The sequence below is a fragment of the Leuciscus leuciscus genome, assembly GCF_965113295.1.
Source record: "Leuciscus leuciscus genome assembly, chromosome: 8".
In the NCBI taxonomy this organism is placed as follows: Eukaryota; Metazoa; Chordata; class Actinopteri; order Cypriniformes; family Leuciscidae; genus Leuciscus; species Leuciscus leuciscus.
Window position 1 is genome coordinate 9631420 of NC_138732.1, and position 12863 is coordinate 9644282.

At 36.0% G+C, this 12863-nt stretch overlaps 1 protein-coding gene across 1 annotated transcript; it reads left to right on the forward strand.

Annotated features, from left to right (window-relative positions):
• The first annotated feature begins 431 nt into the window (after window positions 1-431).
• abhd18 (abhydrolase domain containing 18) lies at window positions 432-11455 on the forward strand. Its single transcript, XM_082177624.1, has 13 exons — window positions 432-558; window positions 1401-1510; window positions 2104-2188; window positions 2307-2407; window positions 2530-2605; window positions 2849-2933; window positions 3030-3063; window positions 3185-3323; window positions 3460-3549; window positions 8029-8130; window positions 8298-8676; window positions 8762-8924; window positions 10504-11455. The coding sequence occupies exons 2-13, from the start codon at window positions 1419-1421 to the stop codon at window positions 10556-10558; spliced, it is 1401 nt and encodes a 466-aa protein (XP_082033750.1). The 5' UTR covers window positions 432-558; window positions 1401-1418; the 3' UTR covers window positions 10559-11455.
• The last annotated feature ends 1408 nt before the right edge of the window (window positions 11456-12863 follow it).

Below are 12863 nucleotides of genomic sequence, written 5' to 3' on the forward strand. Positions count from 1 at the left end.
GGTGCAGTAAATGCACTATTCCTAATATAAATAGGTTTATAATTGTAAATATATATATATATATAATTTATTTTTTTATATATAGCTTATATATACGAGATGGGGTAGGACATTGCATCAGGAACAATAGGCGTTTTAAAATAGTGAATAAAAAAAATCCTTTGGATGTGCAACAGGGATATGTAAGAAATCATAATAATGGTAATGAATTTTTTTTTACATTTAATTTATGTTGGAATCCTATGAAAATCCTATAAGAATATGATATAGAGGTAGGATCGATTTTAAAATTACACTAGACATTCTGAAATGAATCCTGTATAGTTTTGAGTAGCTGTTACTAGAGCTCGACTGTAGAATGTACCTGTACAACACCGCCTTCTACCGGTGCAACTGAGTACATCCCTGCCGATCATGAGCGTAGAAGAAGAGTTACTACTTCCGGCAGTGAGTTGAACGCTGGGATGGCGCTGCACCATCAAATGGAATTCGCCCTCTGTCATGTGCACTGATCCAGTTTCTTCAGAGAAACCCACTTATCCGTCCTTTTAGCTCGAGGTATATACTTATTTCTTTACGTCCATTCATCCGCACTTTGTTTTAAAGTATTTGTGGGCTTGAAGAGACAAGCAGTTAGTAACTTTATATACAACTTACTCTACTGCAGCTTCATCACTGACAGCTGATTAGATTTACAACAGACAGTCAGTGTGGGATGTTCAGACATTGCTCATCTTTTAGGGGCAATGTGAGAAACCCGATAGTCATTTTAATGTTCTAGATTTCACACAAACCTATTGAAGTATGTCTGTCAGTGGTTACTCAATAGTCATTCATTATGAATGAGAGGTTATGACATGTCCAATGTCTAACTTATGCTCTGTTTCAGAAACTAAGTTAAGTAAATTCCTTTTCTAATAGTCTAAAACACCCTCTAAAAGTTTAATAACCAGAGATAGATCCTTTGTATCGTATATGGGTTGTAAAAATGGGTGTTAAATAAGTAAATTAATAGATTAGATTAAAATAAAGGAATACAAATGTGATTAAAATAAAAAAATTTATTCATCTTTGAAATAGATTATATTGAAATAGAATAAAATAAACAATACATTAAACAGTATAGTGAGAAACTAATACTACACTTATAATATAAAATGTTCAGTGTATAAATTAGGGTGTTTTTAAAAGATAGATGCCTTTTAAATTTTAGGATGGGGTCCCTGACACGAGGATGATCATATTTGGGGGTCTATGGCATCTAAATGATTGAAAAGCCCTGGTCTAGTTGGTGTTCTGTTAAGTGTGTGTTGTGCTGCTCAGTTCTTATATACTGGAATGTGTAAAGCCTAAAGCTGACTGATGGATTATGTTGATTACGTGTGTTTTGTTCTCTGCAGAATAATGTTTTTTTGTCAATGGGTGTGAGTCGGCTTGATGTTCTGTACAGAAGGCTTCTCCTCACCAAACTCTTCATCCAAGGATGGGGGAAGCCAGAGGACCTGAAAAGGTAAACTAGACACAATAAAAACTAATTGCATCATATGACTTCACTTATGACAGTGGGGTGAAGCTTATACAGAAACTTTTTGATAATTACTCATAAAATATTGATGCTAAAATAATAATTAGCAGTGGTATAAACATTATATTTGTTGATGGCTTATAGAATGTTCATAGGTGCACTCAGTTATTTTTTGGTGTAACAAAAATAAACACTCATAACAGATGGATATATGTGTGTAGGACCAAAAATGCACACTTAAAAATGACTTTGTTTGAATAACATTTTGAGCATGTAGTCTTGCGTACAGGCAGTGGGATATTACATGATCAGTCACATCATGGTACTGAATAGTAGTGAATAAAACACTAAAATGTGTATATAAAAATATTTTTTTTAATTTGTATTAAGAACATTTTCTCTGTAACCTTCCTACTATTGAAAGCTTTCAATAGTGAAAATTATTAATCATTGCTTATTGTGGATTGCCAGTTTAGCATTCGGATAATGCTGCATCCACACTGACAACCAGCTTGACACTGAGTGCACCTTTAATGATATTAACTTGTTTGACTTAAATTGCTTTATGGATATTACAGAATATTTGAATTCCGGAGGATTATTGGCAACAGGGAGAGGTGCAAAGATCTGGTACAGAGGGACTACCCAGTATTTATTGACAAAGTAAGTGACATTATTGTTAGTAATAGTAACTATAGAATATACATATACTGTATATTATTCAGCACAATTAAAAATTGTATAATGACCCATTAACTGTGTTTTACCGCTGTGCCCAAAGGTAGAAGATCAAACAGATTGCAAAATTCACAACGGCCATTTCATATCGCCACTGGAGCACTTTGTCCCGGGCATCTTGCCAGCGGAGTCCGTCAAAGCCCGGTAGCCGAAACAAATCACCCGCAAACATTGAATGCAAATGTGAAGGATTAATGTGACTTATTGTGTGGCTTGTATTCAAAGGTCTTTCAAATGAAGACATTTTGTTTCAACTTTACCACCAGATTCCAGTTCATTGTACCTAAGAAATGGAAGAGGCACAGGCCAGTCTGTATTCACCTGGCTGGAACAGGAGACCACGTGAGTGTGCAAAAACTGCCATTGTTTGGCTGTGCTTCCATTCAATCTCAGCATCATTTATGAAGTTTTTCTTTGGGATGAACAATATAAACTAAACTTCAAAAGTTAAATTTATTAAAAAAATTGTAAAACTATTAAATAGTATTTAATATATGTATCGATTATCGGCCAAAACATATCACTATCAGCTAGTGTTTTATTTGAATTTGATGCATCTCTGTTTTTTATTGATTTATTTCCCAGTTTTTCTGGAGAAGGCGAACACTTATGGCCAGGCCGATGGTTAAAGAATCAGGGATGGCGTCTCTTCTGTTGGAGAATCCTTATTATATCCTTAAAAATGCTAAACTATAGACATATTAGTTTGCCATGTAGACAGTATCAAAAATGACTATATCTCATCTGACACCTCCTTGACTCTGAGCTGTACATGGATATAGGAAACCTAAAGACCAACTGTGAGTGTTTGATTACTAGCTGTGGTAGAAGCTATTCTTGTCCATGTCTTTGTAATATGGAGTGTTAGTATGAACAATGCATGTTTACTATTACAATGTATATGATTTGCGTTTATTGCAGTCGTTCCAGTCTGAAGAACGTATCAGACCTGTTTGTGATGGGTGGAGCACTGATCCTGGAGTCTGCTGTGCTGTTACACTGGCTTGAGCAAGAGGGTTTCTGGCCTTTGGGCATTACTGGCATTTCTATGGGTGGACATGTAGGTTCTGCATTCCTCATTTACAGTATATGACTTTATTACTACATGAAGTTTTCAATCAACTGTGTTCAGAGGAACCTGTAACATATCCTATATAACATATCAAAAATCGATTGTTGACTCATTTTCTTCCTAGATGGCATCATTAGCTGTAACAAACTGGCCCAAACCAATTCCGCTCATACCTTGTTTATCCTGGACGACTGCTTCAAGTGTTTTTACCACAGTAAGATTTTAAACAACTATGTTTTAGCATCATATAGTGGCGTATTAATGTTGCCTACAAGTCATTTTGAATTGGTTGTATTTCTAGGATTCCACAAAATCATCATTTCCAGTGAGAAACTTAAACTTGATTTAGTTTGGATTTATCAAGTCAGTTGTCTACTTTTTATTTTTCGAATGCAATTTGTGATCTTTTAATGATCAATAACTATAACTCCTCCCAGAAAATACTGCTTATTAAGAAGGTTTATGAAATGTAAGGCTCTGTGGCAGCACAAGAATATAAGTGATAATAAAACGCATAGATAATGCATCAATGGCATTAGTGCTGAAAAGCGCCTGCATTTTTGCTTATATTTGTCAGAAAATGAAAAAAGAAAGTATGCAGCAGTGTTATTTTAGTAACACTGGAAACTGTTATTAGTTTTTAAAAATACTATTATTTTTTTCAATATAAGGGGCCATTTATTCAATTTTGGCCGTAAAAGTGGCATCATGTGCATGCGTATTATGTGTTCAGTCTATTGGCGCGTAGTGTTTCTTTACAAAGTGACATCGCCAACTACTGGCCTGACAGCAGAATACAGCGTTTTTAATCGTTTTCGCCGATCCGTGTGAACGGGGATCATTTTGACAACGTGTACGCAAAAAAACGAAACCTAAGATTCAAGTTTCACGCATATTATAAATTAGTTTTTATTTTTATGTCCTTTTTAATTTTAGTTAAAGTTTTAGTAATTTTGTTATGTTTTCGTGTTTTTTGTTTTTCTGTCTATATTGATTTTATTCACTTTTTATTTCAATTTTAAAGGGATAGTTCAATCCTTTCTTCTGTTGAACACAAAAATAAGATAATTGAAATAATGTTGGTAACCAGACAATCGACGATAGCCATTGACTTCCAAATAGGAAAAAAATATGATGGAAGTCAACAGCTGCCGTCAACAGTCTGGTTACCAACCAGTGATGCGCGGGTCAATGTATAAACAACCCGCACCCGACCGACGTTTTCAACTAACCCGCCCGCAACTCGGACCGCAAAAAAAAAAGAAGAAAATATTGTACCCGACCCGCTTCCTGACCCGCATTTTTTAAAAGTAGTAAATGCATAGCAAGAAGTACACATGACAAAGCCAGCACTTTGGTCATCATCTTTCATTATTTCGGCAAATGTCTCCCACACTTTGCTCTTTCTGTTTGTGTATTTGCAGAGCTTCCACTCCCCAGTCTTCACCTTTTCTTTTGCCGCCTCCATCTCTACCTGAGCTCGACTGAGCTCGTGCGTCATCTTCGCGCCAGTTATTCAGCCAATAAAGTGTAGCAGGCCTATGTATTTCATAGAAAATTGCATGTGAGCGGAGTGGAGCGGGAGCGAGCAGGCGGATCTTGGATAGAGCGCAGAGCGGCATTTTTAAAAGGATGTAGCGTCGCCCTATTTCCTGCTCCAATTTCGCTCCGCGCACACCACGATTCTGAAGCATGCTCAGTCAAGCCTGACTCAGTCTACTGTTGATGGCCAGTGGCGTATCCAGGACATTTTTACTGGGGTGGCCAAGATGGGACACAAAACTAGAGTGGGGTGGCCATATATACTATAAAGTAATGTTATGTAAACCTTTAAACTCTTATGAACAATAGAGGATTTTAATAATAGTAACAAAGTGCAAACTTTATTTTTAAATAATGGTACTATTTCATAAAATGTAAGATACAGTCACAGGCCTATTTAGGAAATGTGTTTACTATAGTCTGTTATTAATTGCCATAGTGGGGGATATGACTCATTGGCCATTAACTTGTCCGAAAATGCATTTGTGTTTATCTGCAAAAAGGTTTACATACACTAGATTGCAGCCTAGGCTACTGTTAATGTAAATATAATGTTAGTGGTTTGTTTTTAAAGTCTACATTAGAGACCTGCGCGGGACGGATTTCTCACTTAATAATTCCTAAAAAGCTGACATCTCAGTTCATCGCCATCTCACAAATCTCTGTTATTATCAATGAAACTGGCTGCATAATTAATCTTTCATATTATCTACACTTTGTTTGATATAATGATTTGCCAGTATGCAGAATTCAGCACTGAACAAAAAGTCCATTTTGAGTGGTGAGGGAATTCTATCTTAAATGCATCTGATTGGCCATTGCGTTCAAGAAATCAACACATATGTCTGTGATTGGTTACATTGTTCAACGCTGCAAACATGTTATAAATAGAGACACTGGCCTGTAAATCGTTTCTATTTTGTTTTAGTTGTTCTTGTTGCTTTTGTGCAACAGATGAATGACAATTTATTCGTTTTTATTTGTTCAATTTATAGATAATTCTATTTTGCGGGAGTCCCGACTCCCGCGAATCGACACACGAGTGCATTACCGCCCGCGCCCGCACTCGGCCATCAGATCTATATTCCCGTGCCGCACTCTGTTGCGTTGGGTCCCGACCATACCTCTCAATCGACTGATTCCAGCGTTTTTATCGTTGTTGTATTGTTGCAACTGTGTGACCGTCCTCTTGTTTCACGGACCAGCAGCAGCAGGTGCACCGTGCAGCGCGCGACGCGCGTGCTCTTATCTCATGGGTCATCTGACCTGCATGGCCAAACGTCCGCTGAGCAGAAATCAGCTCTCACAGTCTCAGTACGACCGATACTGTGTTAGTTAAAAATGTGAAACTGGCCCTAAATCAGTTGATCAGCTGTCATCACTGATTGACAACATTTCTCGTTTCTTGTGTTGACGAACTTGACCTACCTATCAGATCTGGGGTGGCCACAGGGGTGGCCAATGAGCTTTCAGGGGTGGCCCCGGCCACCCCAGGCCACCCCCTAGAATCGCCATTGTTGATGGCTGCAAGATGGATTCTATTTTCAGTCAAAACTCGGCTCAATAATGGAGTTCAAAAAGTAGGCTACTTCAAAAAGGAAAATAAGAAGTCATACAGGTGTACTATAATATAAAACTAACTATAATGTGGTAGAAGAAAACGAATGTGGAGACATCGTTTCAGTCAGTAAAGATTCATTTTGGAATCTAAAAAGACACATCTCTCGAAAACATGCAGTGTGCTATGTGAACACGCTGGGAAGAAAGCAAAAGGTTAGCAAATCGAATACGGTAACTTGTAACAAAGTGTAAATGAAATATAGCATAATATTCAAACAATTGATACAAGCCCATTTAAATTTTAATCCTGCGCGCTGCGCAAAAGTTCAGTTATAAGAATGTTGGCCTAATAGTTAATTTAGCCTACTTTTAAAACGTTTAAGTATATATTTTTATATTTTTGTTTATATAAATTTTATTTATATTATTAGGCCCATTTATTCGTTTTATTTTATAGCAGTTTGTGTGTACAATGGATATAAGCCCATTTAAATTTTAATCGTGCGCGTTGCGCAAAAGTTAACTTAAATTCTGGCCTAATAGAGCCTACTTTTAAAATTATGTAGGCTATATTTTTGTTTATATAATTGTTATTTATATTATTAGGCCCATTTATTCGTTTCATTTTACAGGACTTTGTGTAGGCTATATTTCTTCTTACATAGGCCTAATTTGTAATTTGAAATAAAACATTTCTATTTGAAAAATTTTGTTGTTGCTCATTAGTTCTTTAGGAGGTAAGGCTGTGGTCTAAGCTAACAGTGATATACATGTAGATTTTTTTTCCTTTTTTGGAGCGAGCGGGGGCGATTTGAGTGGAGCGCGGAGCAAACTGCGTTGAGCGCTGAGCGATAATGAGCGGAGCGGCCTGATGTAGCTTTGAGCAGGGTAGATTCTCACCGCTCCACTCCGCTCATATGCTATCTAGTAGGCTACTATATAAATTACAAAGGTTTAATTGGCATCTTTATTTCAAACGACCCGACCGACCGCGACCCGAATATCATTAAAAATATTTTTGGATGACTCGTAACCGCGGGTAACCGCGGATGACCGCAGGCACCCGCTCATTTCGGATCAACCCGCGCATCACTGTTACCAACATACTTCAAAAAATCTTTGTTTATGTTCAGCAGAAGAAAGAAACTCATACAGGTTTGGATCAACTTGAAGTTTCATTTTTGCGTGAACTATTCCTTTACGTTATTTTAATACATCAAATTAAAATAAAAATAAAAATGAGTGATGTTGCCTTTGCAATTATCTGAATTAAGTTTTCTTATATTATTTTATCTCAATTAGGGTCTATTTAGCATGTAACGAATATATATATATATTTTATTGTTTTAGTTTAACTATAATAACCCTGGTATGTAGGGACTTCCCAGGACATAAAGACAGTATTAGTCACTTAGCTATTGAACTTTGTAGCTATGAATAACTTTACGTCTTCATTCCTGTGTCAGTGAATTGATAGCATCAGAACATGGTTATATACATGGTTATGTCACCAACTGTTACACATTCCCATTTGATTAACTCAGTTGGGTGTCTTTCTTAACATCAGATTTATTAGATTTATCTTCTGCAGGGTGTTTTAAGTCGAGCTGTGAACTGGAGAGAACTGGAAAAGCAGTATGCAGCTCACACAGTCTATGAGGAAGAAATCATCAGTATGCTGGAGTATTGTGGGGTAAGTATGTTATTCTGTGGCAGAGTTTTGCTGTGATTTAGCTTGTGGACACCACAAAAGATCACAGAGGAAGATATGATTTGTTCCTTGGGTTATGTATCACATGACTGATGTTGAATGTGCAACATTTTTGACTAATCACTCACTGACACACCCCTGATTTTCAGACAGACTCGTTCCGTATGGGCCAGGAATTCGTAAAAAATGCCCCAGGCAGCTTTGACAGTCTCTCTGACCTGGATCTTGGCCATGACCTTCTCGACCTCCACTCGCCAGAGAGGGACCAGCAGATGGGGCTACAATCCTCGTGTTCTCAGCCCGGGACTGAAGGTCACGCGTCAGACTCAGCCCTGCTGATGGGGCGAAGAGAAAGAGACGGACTAGATCAGATGCTATCCGCTGTGAGCAGCAGCGGGCCTCATTTGGACATGCTACATGCTAAGAACATCACCTACGGGACCGGCCAGCGGCAGTCGCTGCAGCGGGAGTCTCTCTGCTTCATGAAGGGAGTGATGGACGAATGCACACACATCGCCAATTTTTCAGGTACTACATCTGTTTTGTTTTGGACATGGTTTGGCTTGTGTTCCTGTGTTTGATCCTCTTTCTTTTTTGCATTCTTTGTCTCCAGTGCCTGTGGATCCCAGTCTGATCATTATAGTCCAGGCAAAGGAAGACGCTTATATTCCCCGCACTGGAGTACGCAGCTTACAGGAGATCTGGCCTGGCTGTGAGGTTCGCTACCTCAATGGAGGTCACATCAGCGCCTACCTTTTCAAACAAAGACTGTTTCGGTAAGCACAGTCAAAATTTAGAAAAGGGAAACATCCATGGAGTTTAAATAGATAGTTTACCCAAAACCTGTATTACTTTATTGGTTACACTTTACAATAAGGTTCATTAGTTAACATTAGTTAATGTATTTACTAACAATGAGCAATACATTTGTTACAGTATTTAATAAGTAAGGGTTAATGCCCTTCGAGGTGTCCATTGTCAGGTATTAATGGACGACGGCGAGGCGTGAACCGTCCGACGCGCAGCGAAGGTGTCGAGGTGTCCATTAATACCTGACAATGGACACCTCGAAGGGCATTAACCCGCTTATACCATGGTCACTTGCCAAATAACACATTTAGTAACAACATTAGTTTATATTTTAATCAGTTTTACAATCGAAATCTATAGTTTTTACAAACAATAACTTGGTTTCCCTGGTTACGCCTGACGGTTTATTTAGCAACCGGAGATATTTATAGTCCGCTCGATTTATAGTCCATATAGATACTTTGACTGCCTGTTGCTATGGTTACTCACAGCTGATGTAGCCAGCGCATTTATTAATTAATTTCGAATGGTAAACAGTCAGTTTCACCAGAACTCCTTTACTAGGTGTCCTCTATCACTTTTTAATGGACACCCTGCAGCCAATCAGAATCGAGTATTCACCCAGACCATGGTATAATCTTTGTTAATGTTAGTTAATAAAAACACAGCTGTTCATTGTCAACACAATGCATTAACTAATATTTACAAATACAACCTCTGATTTTAATAACATATTAATGTTGAAATTAATATTAACTAAGATGAATAAATGCTAAAGAAGTATTGTTCATTCTTAGTTCATGTTAACTAATGAACCTTATTGTAAAGTGTTACCACTTATTTTCTTCTGCCGAACACAAAAGGAGATCATTTTTAAATATGTTCTGTTTATTTTTTCCCCCATGCAGTTTCAAAGAAGCAAAATTGTTCAAGCTTCAAAAAATCATGGATTATTTAGTCAGTGAACGAAACATTTAGAGTGGTTTTATAAACTACATCAATTCATTGAAAAAGTCCAATTCAAAGGAATGATTCGTTCACAAATCCCAGTTTCTCTTATGAACGTAGTTGTTAGTGTGGAAGTCGAGATTATTAGTGAATAACTAATGACTTCAGAAAACTTAAATATACACAAATCATATGCACTACATTCATCATGATTCTTTATGGTGTTTTGCATCATTTTTAAATGATTCATTCATTTTTCTTTTTTTTCAGTCCTTGTTCATCCTGAATTTTTTTTTTTTTTATGGTTTCCTCAAAAATATTAAGCAGCACAACTGTTTTCAACATTGATTATAATAACAAATGTTGTAATAAATGCAGCTATGGTGAGCATAAGAGAGATTTAAAAATCTGCCGACCCCAAACATTTGAACACTGGGGTGAATTATTTCAGTGAATTATTCCTTTAATAGTGATCAATGTTAATTATGTGGTTAAACTGTAGCATATTGCTTATAATCAAGTGAATTAACCATATGTCCAATAATTTTAAATACATGCATTACCTTTTGAATTTCATGCTTGATTGTTGACTTCCAGGCAAGCGATTTACGACGCCTACGACCGGTTTCTTCACAAGTATTCCAGCTTATAGCCATGGATTTTTTGGGACTCAGCACTGACAAGAATTTTGAAAGTATGTGGAGATGGAGAACACTGAATGCGATGAGCGTGATTTTTATAGAAGACTGTGTAAATACTAACCAAAGGGAGGCAGTGTGCAGCAGTTGTAGTGACAGAACTGTGTTACTCTGTGTGGTACACCTCAAAACTCACAGTGACCTGAAGCTAACTTACATGTGCTCAACCCATACAAAACCTTGTATTCCTGACCTCACTGCCTTTAATCATATATATATATATATATATAATCATGACTGAAACATAATTCACCAAGCGAGACAAAGATGTGCCTCCAAACCATAATTCACTTACACATCAAGGTGTCTTTAAATCTCTTAATGAAGCAAATCTCTGAAAATATAGTATTTTGAATTGTAAGGCAAATAAATGAACTTTTGGCAATCTATATTTTTGTTTCACCAACATAGAATATCCTAATTTGCAGAGCAAATGTTTGCCTGTTTTTAGAAAATAATGCATCAGGAAAATGGCCTTGTCATGGGCAGACTATTGTTTTAATCTCAGATATGAAAAGAAAATGTAAAAAAATAAAGTTTAACAACTCATTTAGATGAGTTGCACGTAAACAGATGTTTAGCAATGACTGGGACTCATTTGAGGATTCAAAATACACTCTTTTTTTTGTGAACTGCATTCTTAAAAATCAGTGCTGCGTGTATTTCAAACTCTTAAATCCTAATCACTGCCAATACTACAGTAACCACAAACAATTGTTTCAATAAATTGAAATGTTTTCTATATCACTTGATCTGATCTGCCATGTGTTCACTATTCACTGTATTCATCATGAGCCATTTGTTTCATTTCCTTTGTTTCTCCCCTGTAAAATAAAAAAGGAAATCCTTAATATTGAAGTGTCATTTTTTCCTTCTTCAAAATTAAACTTATAAACTAACTGCTAAAATAACAGTGAAATATTATAATGACAATATTTTAGTCGGAGACCAAACAAATACACTAAGATATGGAAGACAATATTTTGCCAAGTAGTCGGGATTCTCAGACTTTTTTTTCTTCAGCATACAACGCCGGTAAACAAAATGGAGAAATTAAGTTTTATTTTTTAATGTTTTAACATTTAATGTTTGACAAAGGGGGATTAAAGGTGTGGGAATATATCTTTATAAACAGACCATGTATATTAATACATTTTTTAAATAGTGTATGAAAAACATAATGTTTCATCTATTATCATACAGCTACCCAGAATTAACAACCAGAGAAATAAGATATGGAAGCTGTAAAAGTATGGTTATCTGAGTGATTTAGATGTATAACAGGGTAAAGAAATATGCATGTACTGTGCAGTTTTTGTGAGTTTAAATTTTTTTTTTTTTTTTTAATACAGATAAAGTTTTGTATGATACAATGTAAAAAAAAAAAAAAAAAAAGTTGCTGCCTAAAATTAAGTACAATCAATTTGGATGTTTAAGTCAATTCAACTTAAATGTTATTAAACTGACTTTGAAATGAGTTTGTTTAAAAAGAGGTTTAGACTGATGGTTTTTGTGAAGTATCAAGATGAAAGCCAGAGGTGAATTGATGTCTCGTACAGTGTAGATAGACCTGTACATGTGAGTGGGACGAGATATTTTTGTGTAGATGTGTAAATGCATATGAATGTGTATGTGGGTATGGTAGGGGGATGTGAATAAGGATTTGAAGACAAGGCTCTAGAATTTACTATAAGAATAATATTAGATTACTTTCTATTGATATATGTTCATATTACATTTGTATTTTTTTTTTATTATTTTTTTTTTTTTTTGTAGATTATAAGACTATGGGAACAGGATGATTATTGCAAATGTAAGTTTTGAACACTGGAGAGGGGGTAGGATTAAATAAGTTTTTTACTTCTTCCAACCCCTTTTCAGACATGTTAAAGAGTGTTAGTGTGTATTTGTTTGTGTATATATAAGTGTTTGTATATGTATGTGGGTATGTATATGTACCTGTATATGTATATGAGTATGTATGTATGTATGTATGCACGTAGGTGTGGGTATGTGTGGATATATATGTATGTACATATGGATATGGATGAGGGTTTCTATGGACATATGTGTCTATGTGCTCAATTTCATGTGGGAGTTAAAGACTGGCTGTATGTGATAGAAACAAAGTGTAGGAACTTATTAACATGTCTGAAATAAATTTAAAAGAAAGAAAGAAAGAAGAAAGAAAGAGTTGAATAACTTGTCTTGTATTATTTATACAAATTTTGAAAATTGGTTTAGTTAAAGCAATGTAAG

Excerpts from the sequence above, each read along its gene's own strand:
- abhd18 (XM_082177624.1), top strand. The coding sequence starts at position 1,419 with ATGGGTGTGAGTCGGCTTGATGTTCTGTACAGAAGGCTTCTCCTCACC. Across the intron at positions 2,408-2,529 it reads GCGGAGTCCGTCAAAGCCCG|ATTCCAGTTCATTGTACCTA; the intron begins GTAGCCGAAACA and ends CTTTACCACCAG. Across the intron at positions 8,131-8,297 it reads GTATGCTGGAGTATTGTGGG|ACAGACTCGTTCCGTATGGG; the intron begins GTAAGTATGTTA and ends CCTGATTTTCAG.